Source organism: Semicossyphus pulcher, unplaced genomic scaffold, assembly GCF_022749685.1.
Source record: "Semicossyphus pulcher isolate SPU_LCO1_2020_fin unplaced genomic scaffold, fSemPul1.0.p SCAF_14, whole genome shotgun sequence".
In the NCBI taxonomy this organism is placed as follows: domain Eukaryota; kingdom Metazoa; phylum Chordata; class Actinopteri; order Labriformes; family Labridae; genus Semicossyphus; species Semicossyphus pulcher.
The window spans coordinates 2,734,371-2,752,591 of record NW_027211648.1 but is presented as its reverse complement, the minus strand read 5'-3'; the positions used below and the strand labels follow the sequence as shown (position 1 = coordinate 2,752,591).

At 44.0% G+C, this 18,221-nt stretch overlaps 1 protein-coding gene across 1 annotated transcript; it reads right to left on the bottom strand.

Annotated features, from left to right (window-relative positions):
- Nucleotides 1–245: 245 nt before the first annotated feature.
- map3k9 (mitogen-activated protein kinase kinase kinase 9) lies at nt 246–16,590 on the bottom strand. Its single transcript, XM_069661847.1, has 11 exons — nt 16,197–16,590; nt 14,073–14,486; nt 8,897–9,077; nt 7,049–7,197; nt 6,538–6,713; nt 4,769–5,009; nt 4,175–4,297; nt 3,936–4,077; nt 2,866–2,978; nt 1,399–2,154; nt 246–863 (listed from the first exon to the last, which is right to left on the bottom strand). Exons 1-11 carry the CDS (start codon nt 16,588–16,590, stop codon nt 409–411), a joined length of 3,144 nt encoding a protein of 1,047 aa, XP_069517948.1. The 3' UTR covers nt 246–408.
- Between the last annotated feature and the right edge of the window lie 1,631 nt (nt 16,591–18,221).

The window sequence follows — 18,221 nt, the reverse complement described above, 5'->3', positions numbered from 1 at the left end:
AAAAAAAAGGATGTGAAGCTATGATCGGTTTACTCCCAAGAAAAAAAGCCTTAACATCTTAAAAAAAAGGAAAGGGTGATTCTGTCCCTCTTCTATGCATTGACAACCAGACTGGGGTCAAATAATGTTCAAATAATACTTGTCATTGTTTGTTTTTGCAAGTTTGGACACCAATTTGAAGGATTTTTGATCACAAATTGCAATATAACAAGGTGTAATATCGACAAAAAATAACTTGTAATTAAGTGACAATATTTTAGATGAGGGAAAGGTGAACCAACCTCATTAAACTCTGATTAAAGCTTGAAACAGACTCATTTTGTGAGTGCTAACTGGCCCAGACGTGTAACACTCAAAAGGCTTTAATGCAAACTTTACAGCAGGGACAGTCCCATCCATGGTGCTGAGTTAGGACCAGAATCCGGGTCTGTAGCGGTACGGTGAGTCTTTGGGAAAGCTGATCTCCGGTCTGCAAAGCGGTACGGTCCCATCCCGGCACTGACCCTCATCTAGCTTATCCAACAGGTTCTCCCTCCTGCGGGGGGAGTAGGGCGTCGGGGCCTCCATGGGCGTAGGGAGCACCGCCGGGTCTCCGCCAAATTCTACAGTTGGAGGTGTCTCTGTGCTGGACGTGTGGGCAGGGGAATCGCCGTTTCCCAGGTTTTGTCCGTTTCCCCTGGGCCTCCCCTCCGCCCAGAATACATCACAGCGTGCCCGAGGTGAAGGCCGAGGCCGGGCCACAAAGTCAAGGGTTTTGGGGCGTTCGGGAGCACAGCGACGACGTGGAGTTGGAGGGAACACGATGTTTGGATCCGGGAGCCGGGGGACCTCATGACAGTCTTCTTTTAAACCTCGGAAGTTTCCTTTTTGGGTAAAATGGGAAAAATTAAAGAAGACAGAATATGAGAGAAAAGCTGACATCACATTTCCAGACTGAAATATGTTCAGATTGAATGAAATTAATCTGATGTAAAGGTTGTTAATGCTGAATTTATGTTTTAAATAGGTCAGAATCTGTGATTTCCTGCTATTTTAGCACTCAATAATATTATACATGTATTTTTTTAAATTCTAAAAATAAGTAATTAAAATTAGGAGTAGGACTGCTTGCAGCTTTGTGAGGCTTCATTTCAGCAGAGCTGTTTTTTGAGCTAAATGCTACAGCTAGCATGCCTATGTGCTTTAGTGGCAATGCTAATATGATGATATTTAACATATGTAACTTCTAGTACTTGGAATGTGGTACTGTCGTACTTAAGTGGACCTGTGATGTAATATAAAAATGAAATAAAGACATGTAAAAAATAGTGAGAAAGCCATCACAACATTCTTGAGCAACATCATTAAAAATGACAGAGAAAAGCTCAAACCCTTGTGACTGTACATTAAAGACTTTACCTGTGTTCTCTAACGCTGTTTTCTCAGGTAGTGGTTCCAGGTTATTAGGCAGGCAGCTCTTCTTAATGGCTCCGTCTGACGGGGTTCGTCGCAGGCTACGTGAGGAGCTCGGGGCGGAGGGCACATGTGTGGGTGTGAGAGACTGCCGTGGGTTCCTCTTGAAGCTCTCCAGGTGGGTGTTGACTAGCGGGTTGACTGGGGTTTGATGCTGTGACACTGGAGGCCGAGCGGGTGGTGAAGCGGGGCGGCAGACCAACAACTCCTCGCTGTCGGAGCGCAGCAGCGAGCGGGTGGAGTTGCAGTCGGACATGGACGATAAGGACAGCAGCGTGTAGGAAGAGGGCAGGCCTCGCTCCGGCAGCGAGGGCGCCGAGGGTTTCAGCGGGCTCTCCCTCCGAAACAGTCTGCGAGTCTGGGGGCTGGTGCTCCGCCTCTGACCCCCTGCTCTGTGGAAGAAACCCTCCCATCTGGATTTGATGCTCTCCTCCGGCTGGGCCAAAGTGAGCAGGTTGCAGCCCAGTCCGACAGCTGCCAGCAGAGCTCCACAGCCCAGCAGGACCAGATCAGAGCGCCGGCTCCCACCGGGGCTCTTCCTGCACGGAGGTGTTCCTGGAACCTGTCCGCTGGGGCAGTACTCGTCTCCATCGGCTTCAGCAGCAGCTGCAGCCGTGTGGGCCTCTTTGTGGAAGGGGAGGCAGAGGTAGGACTGACCGGGAGCGGCTCCCGGCTCAGTGGTGAAGCAGCAGTCTTCATTTTCTACAAACAGGATCATTCATGTTAACATCAAGTGAACAACTCAAGTTTACATGGATGGACGAAAATAAAACAATCAGGACGAAAAGTGTTTTTGCAGGACATTATGATGTCACAGTGAAGTTAACCTTTGACCTTTAGGGGGAAAGGTATCATCCCTTCCTCATTTAATCCTGTGAGACATTTGTGTGAAACAATGGGTGTAACAATAAGCGATTAAATTCTCAAGTTATGGCCAAAAAAAATTTGTTTTTGTGAGATCACAGTGACCTTTGACCTTTTATTATCAAATTATAACGAGTTCATCCTTTAAAGCAAGTGGACGTTTTTGTCAAATGTTATAAATGTCTGTAAACAGACGGATGGACAACCTGAAAACATGAAAACAGCAGAAAACAGAGGTTTTTTTAGGTATTTACAGGTAGACTACTTAAAATATCTGATATTCTTCTGGGATATTGCTTCTTGAACTCCCTGAATCCAAGTTTGTGTGTTTAAGTTAACATGATCCTTATTTAGCAACAGCCTGTTAACACTGACACAGCTACAAACATCTGTGAGTCTCTCTGGTTAACCACACTGAGCCACGTGGGAGTGAACGATCTCACTCTCTCCTTCAGTGTGTTCCCAGCCTGTCTGCCACTCTGCTAACCTTAAGATTAACTACAGCTGCATGCCAGACAAATCAGATTTATATCAGCTGGTCCTTCTTACCCATCTCCACGAGGCTCGGCACCCCCGGCACGGCTGGACTGTGTCTCGGGGATCTGCGGAGGTTTGGAGCGCTGCAGGACCGCTGCCTGCTGCCTTCATGAGGAGGCTTCACACTGTCAGGTAGAAAGGATAAAGACAACAGGCTCAGATTGTGCTTTATAATAGACTGTTTTTATATCATAATCAACTTTTTGTGAACTGACCTTAATATATTGAGGAGTATTAATGGGGAATTTAAACAAGGCCCTCTTGTTACATGTTCTTACAACTGACAGACTCAGATTGTTATTCCAACTGTCCAACAACATCACAGAAATAATCCCTCCAGAGATAAACCCATTTCTCAAAGAGTAACATCTTTTTTTGAAACCAGAAACAGCTGTAACATCGCTCTCGTCAAAGCCACCAGACTCCATTGAAAAAAAACATAATTCTACCTGACAGAAAACTGTAGTTGTTTGGCGACCGCGGGTTTGATTTCTTAGTTTGTTGGTGTTGTTGTGTGTTACATGAATATTGTGTTAGATCCAGACTTAACATTTAGACCACCCAAAAGTCAAACTGTGTCATAAACAAACTAACGGATCGAGACTGTGGTAAACCAGCAACTCCTGTGTACTGCAAGGTAAAATTACTGTTTTATTCAATGGAGTCTGGTGGCTTTGAAGAGAGGGCTTTAAAAGCCGTTTCCGCTTTCAAAAAAAGGGAACAAAATGGTCCATCTGATCTGGTCATGATCCTTTACTTAAGATTGTGAGACACTTGGAGTAACAAATTGAGCCTGTCAGTGGCAAAAGGAAGCACCATTTGTGGACGTAATTTGATGTCTCACATTTGCATCCGAGGATAAGTTGCAGCCATTACAGCCTGTTTCACTGCTGCGGGATGAAGCAATCTAATGGAACAATTTGAACCTGAGAGTCATCTACACACCTAAACATGTTAAAAAGTAGTGCCCAGGATAAACAAAGGATTCCCTTTTTACTGTAAATCTGGAGAAAGTGGGTAAGGACTGTTTAGACTCAAAATCTCATCAGAGTTGAGGTGGGGGGTTTTTCTGGTCGTCTCACCTTGCATCCGCACTGTGCTCTCTGTAAGGGCCGCCTCCGCGGGTTCTGCCCTTTTTCCTGGACCCCTTCCTCTCACTATCCTCCTCATCCTGCTGAAAACCTGCGCTGCGACCCCACGCTGTACACCCCTCTCCTGGAGTGACTGCAAAACACAAGTCATGCATGATGAGAGCAAGTTCGATCTCTGTCAATAATAATAACAATAATGACTTTATTTTTAAGCCTCTGATGGCGCTCACGTTGGATGGCTCTCAGGCGGGGCAGCATCGGTGGGCTGCTCGGAGGACTGGAACTGCTGCTGAGTAAACTCCTCCGACGATCATGAGAGGGAGACGCCTGCACTGTGATTTTGTGCTGAAAATCTAAATAAGGAAAATTGGAAGTTAGACATTTGATTTACTTAAAGTTCTAATCTGGAAGTTCTCAGTTTCATTTTATCTGGCGGCACTTAATGGTGATCAAAGGCAATTGCAGTCGCACACGTCCCTGATAACCTCCGGTTGTAACTCTTGATTTTCCTGGCTGACGGTCGCCTTCCTTCTTAGACTGTTTGCTTCATCTGAGCGTCGAGTCGTATCTGTAGTCATCCATCTTTTCTTTGTTTGTTCAGCCATAGTAGATTACTGTTTACTCGCAACACTTGCAGAGACCGCATATGTAACTCACTTTGAATTGCCTTTGTGTTCGAGGTGTGATTTTTAAAATAAAGCTGCAGTAAAACTTGATTATTCTGAAATATTCCAGATGATTTCCCCTCTAACATCCCAACTGGAGTCTGAAAACACGTGCACACTGTTGACATTCACTCTATCATCGCGCTCTGTTTGCAGTACCTGAGGGCAGGCTGATCCTGTTCCCATCCTTGAGTTTAAGGCGGTTGCGGCGGAACTTGCCCTGCCGGCTCTCCACGTGAGGCTTCTCCTGGTAGAGCTGGTGAATGATGATGTTGAGTTCTCGCTCCAGGATGTGGATCTCCCGCTCGGCCAGCTCCTGCTCGCGCCTCCTCAACGCCTCCTCCTGGCACTTCTGCTGCAGCGCCGCTTGGGTCAGCTCCTCCTCCCACGATCGCAGCTCCTGAGGGAAGAGATGAAAGAAGAGATGAAAAAAAACATTAAAGCTGTGAAACATCAGCGCTGAGTCATTAATCTTATACTTCAAAGTGCAAATAGACTGAAATTTGAATGTCAGTAGAGGAGCTGCTGTAGTTTAAGAGGTAGTAGGGGGTAGTTTGTTTGTAGTTTAGACAATCTTCAGGGTTTAAATGACTAATAGGTTAAAAAAGATCGCTAGATTGCTTCAGCCTGCCGCCATGAGACAGACTGTAATGGCTGCAAACCCCCCAAAGTTTGTCCGCTAAAAGTTCTTGTTTTTGCCACTGACTCAGATTGTTATTCAGAGCGTCTGACACATTACAGAAAGGTTTTCTACAGAGATTTAACTTTTGGTTTCATGCATGTTTTGAAACCAGAAACAGCTGTTACGTCGCTCTCTTCAATGCCAACCAGACTCCATAGAAAAAAACATAATTTTAACTCACAGAACACTGGAGTTGCTTGTCTACCACTACCTTTATAGGTTGGGTTTTTGTGTTATTGTGTGTTAAACAAATATCATCTTTGATCTGAACCAACCATTTGAAACACTAAAGTCACACAATAACACAAGCAAACTACCCAATCATGGCAGCAACAGATTACCAACTCCTGTGTTCTGTGAAGGTAAAATTACTGTTTTTGTCAATGGAGTCTGGTGGCTTTGAAGAGAGCGATGTAACAGCTGTTTCGGCTTAGAAAAAAAAACATGTAACTCTTTAACAAAAATCTCTGTTGGGACCCTTTCAGTAATGTTGTCAGACACTAGAATAACAGTCTGAGCCTGTCGGGGGCAACTTGAGGAGGTTCAGTTTCTCACAAGGGTTACGTTGCAGCCACTAAAGCCTGCTTCACGGTCATCAGCTGAAGAAGTCTACTGGAGTCATTCCAAAACATTATTTACCAATAATTCATTTAGACCCAAAAACTATATAAACAAAGGAACACATTTTTCTTTAAACTCAACTGTAAAGTGATAACGTCAAAGATTGTCATGTAAAGAAAATATCTGTTAAGTCTCTATCTGTTGCCGAATGAGGTTACACAATGGTGACAGGCCCACTGATGAAAGCCTACTGCATTTGCAGTATATAGTATTATTATGGACTGGGTGTCGAAACCACAAGCGGCGCCAAGTTAGTGACACGTTTCCCATGAGCCAGCAGTGGTTGGTCTGCCAGAGAGGGTAGGCGGAGCTAAGCGGCTGCTTTTCCGCTCTCTTCAAGTGCTGCGAGTAAACAGTAATCTACTATGGCTGAACAAACAAAGAAAAGATGGATGACTACAGATACAACTTCAACAAGAAGTGAAAATCCAAAGAAAAAGAAACAAACTCGACGCTCAGATGAAGGAGAGTTACAACTGCAACAAAGGGAGCCAACATTGGACGTAACACCTGAAACACTGTCTGGATATCTGGGACGTGTGCTCCTGCAATTACCGTTTATCGCCATAAGTGCCGCCAAAGAGAGCGAAACTCAGATTACCACTTTAAGACCTCTTATTTCTACCTTCTCCTTGGTCCTCAGCTGATCAAACATCTCCTGGATCTCCAGCTTCCAGTCATCCTGCAGAGAGTGGAAGGACTCTGCCGGCATCTCAAAGAAGCCGGACTCCTCGATGGCCGTCAGCTGGTCCAAGATAGCTGTGAAGTGCGGTCGGGAGTGAGGGTCCGGGCTCCAGCACCCTGCAGCAAAAGGTAAGAAAGACAGTCACAGACACTTGGGGCTCAGCAGAAATCTGGGAAGTGATTAAATATTCTGTTTGTTATTCGATGCTTTTTTGTTATTTTTTAGAGGCTTTTCTTGCTGCGGTGGATAAATACACAAGAATCTTTTGGTTACTCGACCCACTTTTAAATATTACAGTCCAGCACTCTTCATTTTGGCTCGCAAACTGACACTTGTGTATATTTTGCCCGTGTCTCTCCAGTACACAAAGCTTGGACACAGCTCTGCAATAACTATACCATTATTTTTATCCATCTGTCACTTTGTGCATAAATGATCTGGTTCCTCTTACCCTCCATCAGACGTGCAAAGGGCTCAGGACAGGTGGAGGGAATGGGCAGAGCCAGCTTGTTCATCGCCACCCCGTAAGCCACTGCGAGACCATCGATACCCCGGAACGGAACTTCTCCGGTCAGCAGCTCCCACAGCAGCACGCCATAACTTCATCGTTTGAAAAAAGGTCAGAAAAACAGAGAAAATTCACGAATCAGTAAAAACAGACATACAATTTGGATTTTCACCCTAAAAGATGTGTTTCCCATAAGTCTTGATACAATTTCCTCCTTCGATAGGGGTTTGGTTAAAGGGTAAAAACACTGATTGTATAGTACATCACAATCTGGCTATAAAGGTCAATGTGTGTATTAACACATGAATTTAAATAAATGTCAAACAGGGATCAGAATGGCTCAAGGTCAAAATTAGAACATTTCTACAGAGTAATGCAGCAGATCCAGGTGACCGTTGTGCTGCACTGAAGGTAAATAACCTCCAACAGATCAAATAACACAATGTGCGGTGGTCTTATAAGTTAGTTCTGTTGTAAATCCATTCTAACACATGTGAGCAAATTAACACCAGATGGTGATGCAAACACTTTTCATATAACAATCTAACAGCAAAACAGACACGTTAAATTATTTTTGGTTATGATTCAGTTTTATTCTACACTATATGCTGTATATAAGAAGTGGAAACTGTTCCATTAACGTTTTTTTGCAGTCTCCCCTTTTTTCCTTGAGATGGGAGTGACCGTATTTGGGCGGAGGGAAGGGTGGACCTGACGAGCAGCCAGGTGTTAGTAAACACTTAGTAATGAGCTAACACTAGCGCTAGCTTGGTTAGCAAACTGCACCCGTAATTCCCATAGACTGTATAAAAAGATGGACGACATGACAGCTCCCTGAAAGTGAAGCCAAAGCCTCTCTGTCGCCCCCTGCTGGCTGGCAGCAGTATAGCTCATAAAGCCCGCCTCCTCCATGTTAACAGATGGGACATGAGTCAAACTATAAAATCAAAATACACGGCAAATACATTTTTCTCAAACATGGTTTCTGTCATTATAGTTAGTTCTTATCATGCTGATTTATGTCACAGTGTTCATTTTTCTGACAAGTTTACTTTTAATTAGTTATTTGATGCTGTCAAAATAATGATTGACAGCTCTGTTGACAAATCGGGCTCCTGCAGCCGATCAGTTCCGGATTAGCAGTGGAGGAGGATCAGCGAGAGGAAACGTAACTAGAACATTCACTACAGTCACTGAGGTTCACATATCTGCTTAAGTTGACTTCAGACCAACACAAAGTTTTAAAACGTTCATATTGTGAAACACTGCACAAACTACCTACCTAGATGTCATCGCATTTTAATGCTTTTATTACATATGCAGTATATTAAAATTATTTAATTTCAAGCCTTTTTTCATATTTTCAAATGCTTTTTTATTTGAGTTTTTTCAGCAAAGCCATGAGTGTGCCATCTTGCATTTCACTGCACATACTGTTTTAGCATGCGACAGATTTAACCTTTTATTCTTGAATCTGCAGTTAAATATTCAGCAGTGTATTACACTGCACTGTCAGACTGTTAAATCTTTAAAATAAGAAACTGTGATGACTTTGTGCTGCAGGAGAACATAAACCTCATGCTGAATGTATATTCATAGTTACATGAACTCTTCAGCTACGTGTAGTTTTGTGCTCGTCTCATAATACACAACGTTCTGTTCTTCCCCCCCATGTACCAGCCTGTGCTTTGTTACTATGTCAACCGCTGCCACAGCTGAATCTGTCTCGTGCATGTTGGATAAACTGATTCATAAACCTCCTCCTTATCCTCCTCCTCCTCCTCTGCCCACCTCCAAATGTCGCTACCCTTGGAGAACGTGGACGAGCGGATGACCTCGGGGGCCATCCAGGCGTAGGTGCCGGCGGCGCTCATCTTGGTGGTGCGGTGCCACTCTCGGGCCAGCCCGAAGTCTGTGATCTTCAGCGTCTTGTTGCTGAGGTCTTCCATCTCCACCCTCTCCAGGATGAGGACTGGAGTTTGTTGTTGATGGTGGAGCGGGAGGGGATGAGGGGATTTTTGGTTGCAGGATGGGGAGGGATACGTGCAGGTAGGCAGGTGTGTGGTCGGTAAAATAAAAGGTTTCATCACAAGGATTGAAATGTTTGGAGGAGCAGTGGAAGGAGGAGGAGGTTTTTAATGCATGTGGAAACGCAAAAATCGGATGTATGGTGGATGAACAAAACAGGGTGCGGTCGTTGGGAGGCCATGATGGAAGGAGTGGAAGGATAGAAGCAGAGAAGAGAAAAGAGAGAACAAACAGAGAAGCTAAGAAACAGTGAGCCAATTTGATCACTGCTAACAATCTCACTGCATGTTTTGTTTTACTAATACCAAAGAAAAACTACAGAAATCTGCTCTGATAGACTCCTTCCCAGCATGCACCAGCAAAGTAGCAGCCCTCCCAAACCACATGCTCTCTCCCTTTCCCTGATTCAGCTCCACACTGCCAGGCCATCTGCTGCGGCTGTGCCCAGTGGAGAGGGTGTGTCTGCAGGCTGCGGTGCACATCAAGCGCTCCTTCATCTGCTGCTTGTGTAGTTCTGATGCTTCACACAGAACCCGTTTTAAGAGTAAATAAAGCTGCAAGCACGGTGAACGGACCCATGAAACTTTGCACGTGTCAGGGTGTGCTGCTGCTGCGTCAGAAGGAATTTCATGTGTTTTAGACACTGCATGAATGAGTTCACAGTCACTTCCTGTGTGACTCAATATTTGGCGGACCGCCACGGCCATGCCTTTGAAGAAAAAAACCTCAAGATTTTAAAAACGTTTCATCATTACAGTCTTTTATATACTGACTAAGTTTAAGGTGGATCTGATAACAAGTGTGGACCCTGCTGATTGCCAAAACATGCAAATACATCTGAAAATAGAATCAAAATGGCTGACTTCCTGTTGGGTTAACATCATGATAACAATATACTTTTTTGCAGCTCTGGTCATGACACATATGCAAATTTCATACACGTGGGTGAAACCGACTGACGGGGCTGAATTTATAAAACATTTCCAGGCAGAGCTATGGAGCTATTTCCACGCCCAGGTGCAAGACAAAAAGAAAACGTGAATTTCCACCTTTGATTTGTGTGCAGAATTTCAAGAGTTTGCAGGTTCAGCTCCTTTGAAGAGCAAAATTTTGAATGGAAAGAAAGAAAGAAGGCAGAAAGAAAGAAAGAAAATTCTTCAGTGTCAGTAGGGCCCTTGCACTGCCCTAGTTAACTGATGTTATATAGTAAAGTTTCAGGAGCAGGACTACACCTCAACCGTGCCTCTTCCGGCATTCCCATGAACTCAAACCTAACCCTGCCCAATCCTCTTTCGCTCTCACATTCTGCACCCTTCCCTCCCATCCTTTCCTCTCTGTTTCTCCCATCCTCCCATCCGTAGGCTCCTGAGGAGGTTCGTCATGCCCAGGTCCCAAAAACGTTGACCACAAGAAATGTGACCTCTCCACGTCCTAGCATCATCATCTTCAATGGTCCTTGCTTTTAAACCCTTTTACATGTGGCTAAAGTAAAACCCGCTCCTCTTCTGTAACATTAGAGGTAGAACATGAAACAAACAGCTGATTCCCCCTGAGGCCAATCATGCTCTAAATGTACGCTCTCCCTGTAATGCAGAGTGCTTTGGATAAGAGCATCTACAGGCATGTTATGAGAGGAGGCAGTCGAGAAGGTTTAAAAGGTACAAACTAAACCGTGAGATTCAGAGTGTGAAATTGCAGATTACTGAATGTCTTATAAATAAAGTGTTATTTCTTATCTAATATTTGAAGCATGAAGTATAGTTGAGCTGCTGCATGAATTGTTGTTTTCTTACCGTTCCGATCAGCAGAAGAGTTTAGTGCACGCAGCTAAACATGATTTTTAGCTTTACTCTCCATGCACAGGTGTCGCATTTTAATTATGTAAAGGTAAAGTCGAAGAAAAGGTTGAATGAAGCATGAAACACTACGATGTTCAGTAATGTTCATGCTAGCTGCTAGAGTCTTCATCCTTTTGTTGCGGGTCTTCTGCCGAGTGTTTAAACATTTAGTTTGGATAAGACACAATATCAGAGTGAAACACAATAACAATGAAAGCCTAACTGATCGAGGGAGTGATAGATGAACTCCTGTCTTCTGCAGGGTAAAATTACTGCTTTTTTCAGTGGAGTCTGGTGGGCAGGAAAAGATTGATGTTTCTGTTTCTGGTTTAAAAAAAAGCATCTCCCTCTGTAACAAAGAGGTCTATCTCTGTAGGGATCCTTTCTGTAATGTTGTCACACACTTAGAACAATCTGAGGCGGTCAGTGGCAAACAGAATAAGTTCAAGTGGACGTATGCTGATTTGGTGCATTTGCTCTCAAGGATTACACTGCTGCAGGCTGGAACAATGCTCTAAATCTTTGTGCATGCATTAGTCATTTAGTCCCCGAAATATGCAAGAACAGCACCCTAGTTTGAAAAACACCAGAATGGCCCTTTAAACTGGATCTAATAGATGTGAAATATGCTATAAGGTTTATTCAATATAACGCCCATGAACTGTCCCTCTGCACCGTCCTGTCCTGTGAAGAGGACCTGGGGTTTCCCCCGCAGAGAGCATGGGGTGGCAACTAGTTAGACAGCCTAAACACTTTAAGCAGCCTATAGGAAGTGAAGCGCCTGAGCTGATCACCAGACTGCCGGCCAATGGCAGGCAGAGGCTGGTTGTGTGTATCGCAGGAGCCTCCAATAGGGCGTCGGGGGCAGAGCTCGGGGTAAATCCTCGGTAATAGGCTTGGGATTTAGGGGATCCAGTCGGGTAAAATGCAAGATTACAACCGCTCCACAAACATACATGCACACTCCTTTTGCTTTCTGCTCTCGTTTCTGAAGAGAGATTATCATCAGTGCCAATCACAGTGTGTTTAGCATGGACCGAACATCATGTGGATTACTCCACGTTGTATTTGGAGGTGCAGGGTGTGTTATATGCAGAAGGCAGGGTTATTGATCAATACCAGGGTGAAATTAAATTGATTTTTACAAACTCTTTGTGGCCTGTATTTGGCTTGAAATAAAACTTCTGTCTTACAATTTTCAACTTAATTTTTAGAAAGATAGAAACAGCTGCTGTGACGATCCATAATTATATTTCTGTCCATTAGAGGTCGCAGAACGTCGGGCCAGAACCTGTGATACAAAAACACTTGAGCTGATAAAAGTTCAACCTTAAAACTACAGCAAACACCGACACTAAAAATGTGTGCTGTAGATTAAAAATGATCAGTTGTTCATATTGCTTTGCCTTTTATTGTCTTTTTGTCCTTTACTTTGAGCTGTTGTAACAAGTAAATTTCCCCCAATGGGGGATCAATAAAGTCTATCTTATCTCATCTTATATTATTTGACATGATTTTTAACAAGCGGTCATCAGAAGATGCTAGAGCTCACAGTGGTGTTTGCAGATTGCGTGCTTATTTCTAGTAAAACTCCAGAATGATGTAAAACAGAAACACATTCAACACTTCGGGCCTAAACAATTTGGTAGTTGATTTGTTTGATCGACAGAACTTGAATCTGCATCTATTTTGATCAATGACTCATCGCTTAAGCTGTTTCTTAAAGGAACGTTTTGTGCATGTCGAACACAGTGGATGCTAAATGTAGTAAACTGAAGCAACGACTTCCTCACTTTGTGCTAAACTGACAGCTGAATTCTTCTGCTCACAGAGCTGTGCAGGCAGTGCCTACGTGTTCCAGCATGCATTGCACACAAGAACATGCGGCCGCAGCATTTCTTCGCCTTCTCTAATACACTCGCTCTATTACATATGTCTGCATGAGAGTCAGCCAGAACACTGTAAAATGCCTCCTTGTCCATAACATAATCTAAGCTCATATTTGAGTAGCGTCGTTTAGAAGCGTATTTGCTATTGATAAGAAGACGGATACTATAAAAAGAAAGAGCCTGTCGCTCTTCAGGCCACCAGCTATGTTAAATAATGTTACTGGTGATGGAAGAAGAACAGAATTTGCAGCTTCACCCCAGAGACAACGAGACCATCTGCAACAACTGCAGGCGTTTTTCCCCACTTCATATCTAAACAGGACGGATAGAGATCTCGTTTTCAGAAGAAACGTGAAACGTTCTCTAATTTCAGCTTCTTAAACATGAAGATTTATCATTGAACTCTCTTTTTAGCATCTCTATGAACAGATTTCTGCACATTATTGCAGAGTGGGTGGATGCGACATGATTTTCAGTGTCAGAAGCGTTCTGGTTTAAGTTTGTAGTCCGAGTGGTTTTGTTCAATCCTGTTGTAGCAGGCTTTGATTGCACACAGACTACAGCTGATGGGTTCAATGATTGCATCTTTGCCAATGCACAAACGCCTCTTTTGTCAACAACTATTAAGCTGATTTTAAATCTCTGTAGAAAGATATCTGTCCTTGAAGTCGTTTATCAACTCCAACTACATTCTTGCATCTAAAGTTGCTATTTGGACTTTGAATAAGGAAGAAGAGGAAGTCCTGGCCCTGATATTCTTTATCGTTTGCTGACTAAACGAGCAGCTTAGATGTCTGGGCCTTAACAGGTGACATTGTTGTCAAACAAAAGCCAGTGTGCTCTGTGATTGGTTTATAAATCTGTAAACTCAATAGCTTAGACTTCTGGACTGACAGAGCTGTTCACATACCTTTATTAGTTTTGGTATGTATGCAAGTCACTGCACTGATACATAAGCAAAAACTCGTCTTGTTTAAGGCAAATTATTGTGCGACAATAACGAACAATAACAGTGTGGTGCTCGCAGAGAATGTAATGTGAGGCAAAGCTAGCAAAATGTAAGGAATCAGTGTTTGCCAGCTGGTCATCAAATGATCATCAAAATCTGAAGGGTTAATGTTCTGTTGACTCAAACATCAATGAATCAGCAACAAAGCAGCACTGAGATACGAACAGTGACTTCCACATGAAGCGGCAGAGAGGGAAGCTTACTGTTGCTGGACTTGAGGTCTCGGTGGATAATGGGCACGATGGCCTCGCTGTGCAGGTAGAGCATCCCCCGAGCGATCTGCACGGCCCAGTCCACCAGCGTGCACGGAGGGATGCGTTTCCCGGCGAGGGCCCGGTTGAGGGGGCCGCCCCGGGCGTACTCCATCACCAGGCACAGGTTGGGCTCCAGCAGACACACGCCCAGCAGAGCCATGATGTTGGGATGGTTGAGCATGGCGAACAGTTTGGCTTCCTGCCGGACACTCTCAAGAGTCTGCTCGGGGTCCTCGTCGGGGTCCCGTCGTGCTGCCTTCACCGCCACCTCGGAGCCCTGCCACACTGCGCGGTAGACTTTTCCAAAACCTCCCACCCCGATGATTTCCTCCAGGGTCAGCTCGGTGAAATCGATCTCCAGGACTGAGGAGAGAGGAGGACAAAGAGGAGCCTCAGAGGGACAAAAAGCACAAACCTGCAATCTCTGAAGACAATTGCATTCTTCTGACACATTTTTCAAACTATGAAAATTGCAAACAAAATGTTTTATTCCAAGTAAAATAAATTTGCGATAAAATGCGGTAATGAAAATCTAAAACTTTTGATTAAAACCGAATGTTTTGATTTCAAGTTCCCAAATTTTAAGTGCAAATTTGAAAGTTTTGTTTGCATCAAATCCAGTAGATGCAGTCCCACATCTTTAAGCCGAGTTCCCGACCGTGGAGATTCAGCTCAGCTCCAAGCAGCACCTTTGGATTCACAAACAGAAGTTGTATTTTTGATTTAAACAGCAGGTTTTGATTTTAGTTTACAGTCTGAATCAGAAATGTAGTTTATTTTCAACAAAACATTGATATAAATCTGTTTTTAGATTGCAGTGTGGAGGTCTGCTCTCAGACCTTTTCTGTTTGGTTGCACAATAAAGACACATAGTAACTCCATACCGACACATCTATCTTCATAGAGCAGTTATATTATTGCGCACACACACTCTGAAGGACATTAGAGGTCAGGGTCAGCCCGTCTGGAGCTGGTTTGGTTTCACTGTTTTACCCTCCAGAGAGGAAAAAGCCTGCTAACAAGGATCTCAAAAGCAGGTCATTCATTTTAAGATGTTTCCACTAAGCCACCCTGCTGCCCCAAATACAGGATGTGCTGGAAGCGCCCCTCCTGCTCGCACATAAAGAACAGCATCTGTCCTTAAATCTGACGGGGATGTTCAGAAGGAAGGACGGGTGGAAAAGAAGAAGACAGACTTTAAGTGTTGAATTAAAGGTGTACATGCGGCTGGGATCAGTAGTCTTTGTGTCTGTAAACTCTCATGTTGTGGATTACTGACAGTCTACTCAGCAGACTGACCTTGATGAATATTTCAGGTGGGATGCTGTGAAAGTAGGCCAGCTGCTGCTGAGTATGAAGAGAGGAACGGCAACAAAGACAGCTGAGGCTGTGTGGACCACCCAAACACCCGGCTTGATCAGCCTGTGTACGCTACGATGAAGTATGAGTATATCTGTAGGGGGTAAAACTGCTTCTGTTGCTGCAGAGCTTCCTTTTGCACACAAAGATCATTAAGGTGAGTGTTTTCACTGTAGCAGCTCTTGGTTGTGCTCACTGTGTCTGAGGCCTCGGCTGCACATTAAGCTGCAGAAGCTTCATGCCTGCCCCTCTTGCAGCTGTTTTGCAGCAAACACCACCAGTCCTAAAGAAACTGAAAGCATCTAAAGTCAATGCTTTTCCTTAGAGGGCATAACAAAGGTGTATGTAACATCTAATGATGATTTTGCATGTGTATGAAGGAGCTGCATGCAGGTTCTGTTAGATATTCTTCCTGCAGAGGATGCAGCACATTATGCATTGTAATCTGAGCACAGAGGCGGGTGCATCACTGACCGCAGCTGGCTGTGTGTCTGACAGGCAGTGTGATGAAAAATGGTCCTGAAGCTGAGAGGATGCTGGGACCAGGACTGTTTGTAGGCCAGCAGGAGTGAGCAGCGCGCCTGCCATGACACAGCACTCCTAACGTGGCTCTCTGTGGCCTTCTGACTAAACACAAGGCAGGACCTGTGCAGTGTTTGAGTGGTAGCACACTGATTTCATTAGCTCAGGTATGTAGCACAATGGCATACTCACGGTGCAGAGGAGGCACTGAGTACTGCTGTTCGGGGGTGTCCCGTATTTCCTCCGGTATGCCGTTCCCTTTGCTCACATAATTAGACGGGAAGATGCCGACCCGGTCTGCTATCATGCCGGTCCACCAGCCCTCATCCCCGGACACCAGAGAGTCTTTGGACAGGACCTCCACCAGATCCCCCCTCCGCAGGCTGAGCTCGTCTTCCGCAGTCGCTTCATAGTCGAACACGGCCGTCCAGAAGCCCGGAGCGCCGGCGGGGAGCGGACCCGGCGCGGCGCTGGTGCCATTCTCCGGTGTGGGCCAGCGAAAAACATCTGCTTCTGCTTCTTCGGACGAGGAAACGCACGCCTTGGGACTCAAACTATTGTCCAAAGCGGGTTTGAAGACATCCATTGACGCGATCCATAGGGGCGACCTGGATCACTGCAGGCGCATCCACCTGACTGGCGTCTCGCTGCGCCCTGCGTCTGCACACACACACACCAACACCAACACACAGACGGAGCTAAGTAGCTGCTAATCCCGCACACAAACACTGCAGGAAAGTGGGAGCACCATTCTGCTGCATCGTCTGCCTCTCAGACCCCGCAGGCTGCCATCAAACACGTAGCTCCGGCTTTATGTTTTCCACAATCCTTCACCAATCATCGCAGGAACTCCTCGGACGCAGAGCTCTTTATTTTAAGCCAATTGTGCCAACGTGCGAATCATCCGCGGCCTCCTATTGGTGCACAGACACGTCAGCAACAGTTTCCCTCCCACCCTCCGCGTGAGCGTCAAACGCTGTCACCTCCTCACAGCGTCAACCTGCCAAATGCCAATCACACAAACAAGGAGGCGTTTCTTTTCTTCAAATAGTCTCCTTTATTTAGTTTTTGACCCCCCTCAAAAAATAAAGGAACCAAAACATAACAAAATACTCAACCTAACGTCAAAGTCCATGCACAAGTCCCTGAAATAAAAACAGAACCCAGAACAAGGAGTAAAAAACAGCCAACATAACAAACAATCAAATGAACAATGCACTATTTCAGTGATGTGTTAGAGGATAAGGTGTGTGTGTGTGTGTGTGTGTGTGTGTGTGTGTGTGCGTGGTTGAAAATCAAACAGCTCCACCATTTGTTTCTTACCAATTCTTGATTAAAATCCAAACAGTTAAAATAAAAACGCTAAAATCTGAGTGACATCAGGACTGCTGCTTTGAGAACCGCTTCACTGACAGTGGAGATAAAATATTAAAAGTGTTTAAAAGGGTGAAAATGATCGATCATATCAGGCAAGGCTTCAGTCGTCCTCCTGACACATTTCATGAGGATCTGTTTGCACATCTGATTTAAGAATTATAATTAGAGATATAACATGTTACTGAGCAGAGATGGTGAATAAAAAGATGACATGGTATGGAAGCCCATTTCTTCCAAGAAAAGGCCGATGAACAGATCCTTTTATTTAAACTTTGTACTTTGTATGAATAAAAAAAAATTATGTCAGACATGAAAAATCTAAAATTTAGTCAACTAAATAAAAACTATATAACAGTCAAAAATGAGATAAAGAAAATTTTAGCTTATGAGATTTAAAGTCCAAATTGTTGTCAAAATATCAAATATTAAGTGAAAACAATTCGATAAAAAGTCGATTTTAAGATTAAGATTAAATATCAGATACAAAATTTTAATAATGCCTACAAAGTAAAAACATTACTTTTGAGACAGTAAAATGTTAGACTTAAATTGAAAGATAAATCAAGATGATGAGACGGACAGTAAAACTTTGTCAAACGTGAAGTCAAAATGAGGTCTTAATTTGAGTTTACCAAAATGATAAGATATAAACTCAAGATGTTACTTACATTTTGAGAGAGCGGGGCAAATTTTAGACTTTAATAATGAAATCATAACCGAAAAAAATGTGCATAATTTGTCAAAATGATAAGATGATGAGTCAAATGTTTTACGCAATAAGTGAAACAAATTAAATAGTGGGCCAAAGCTTTACGATTAAAGTCAACCGGTGAGCTTTAT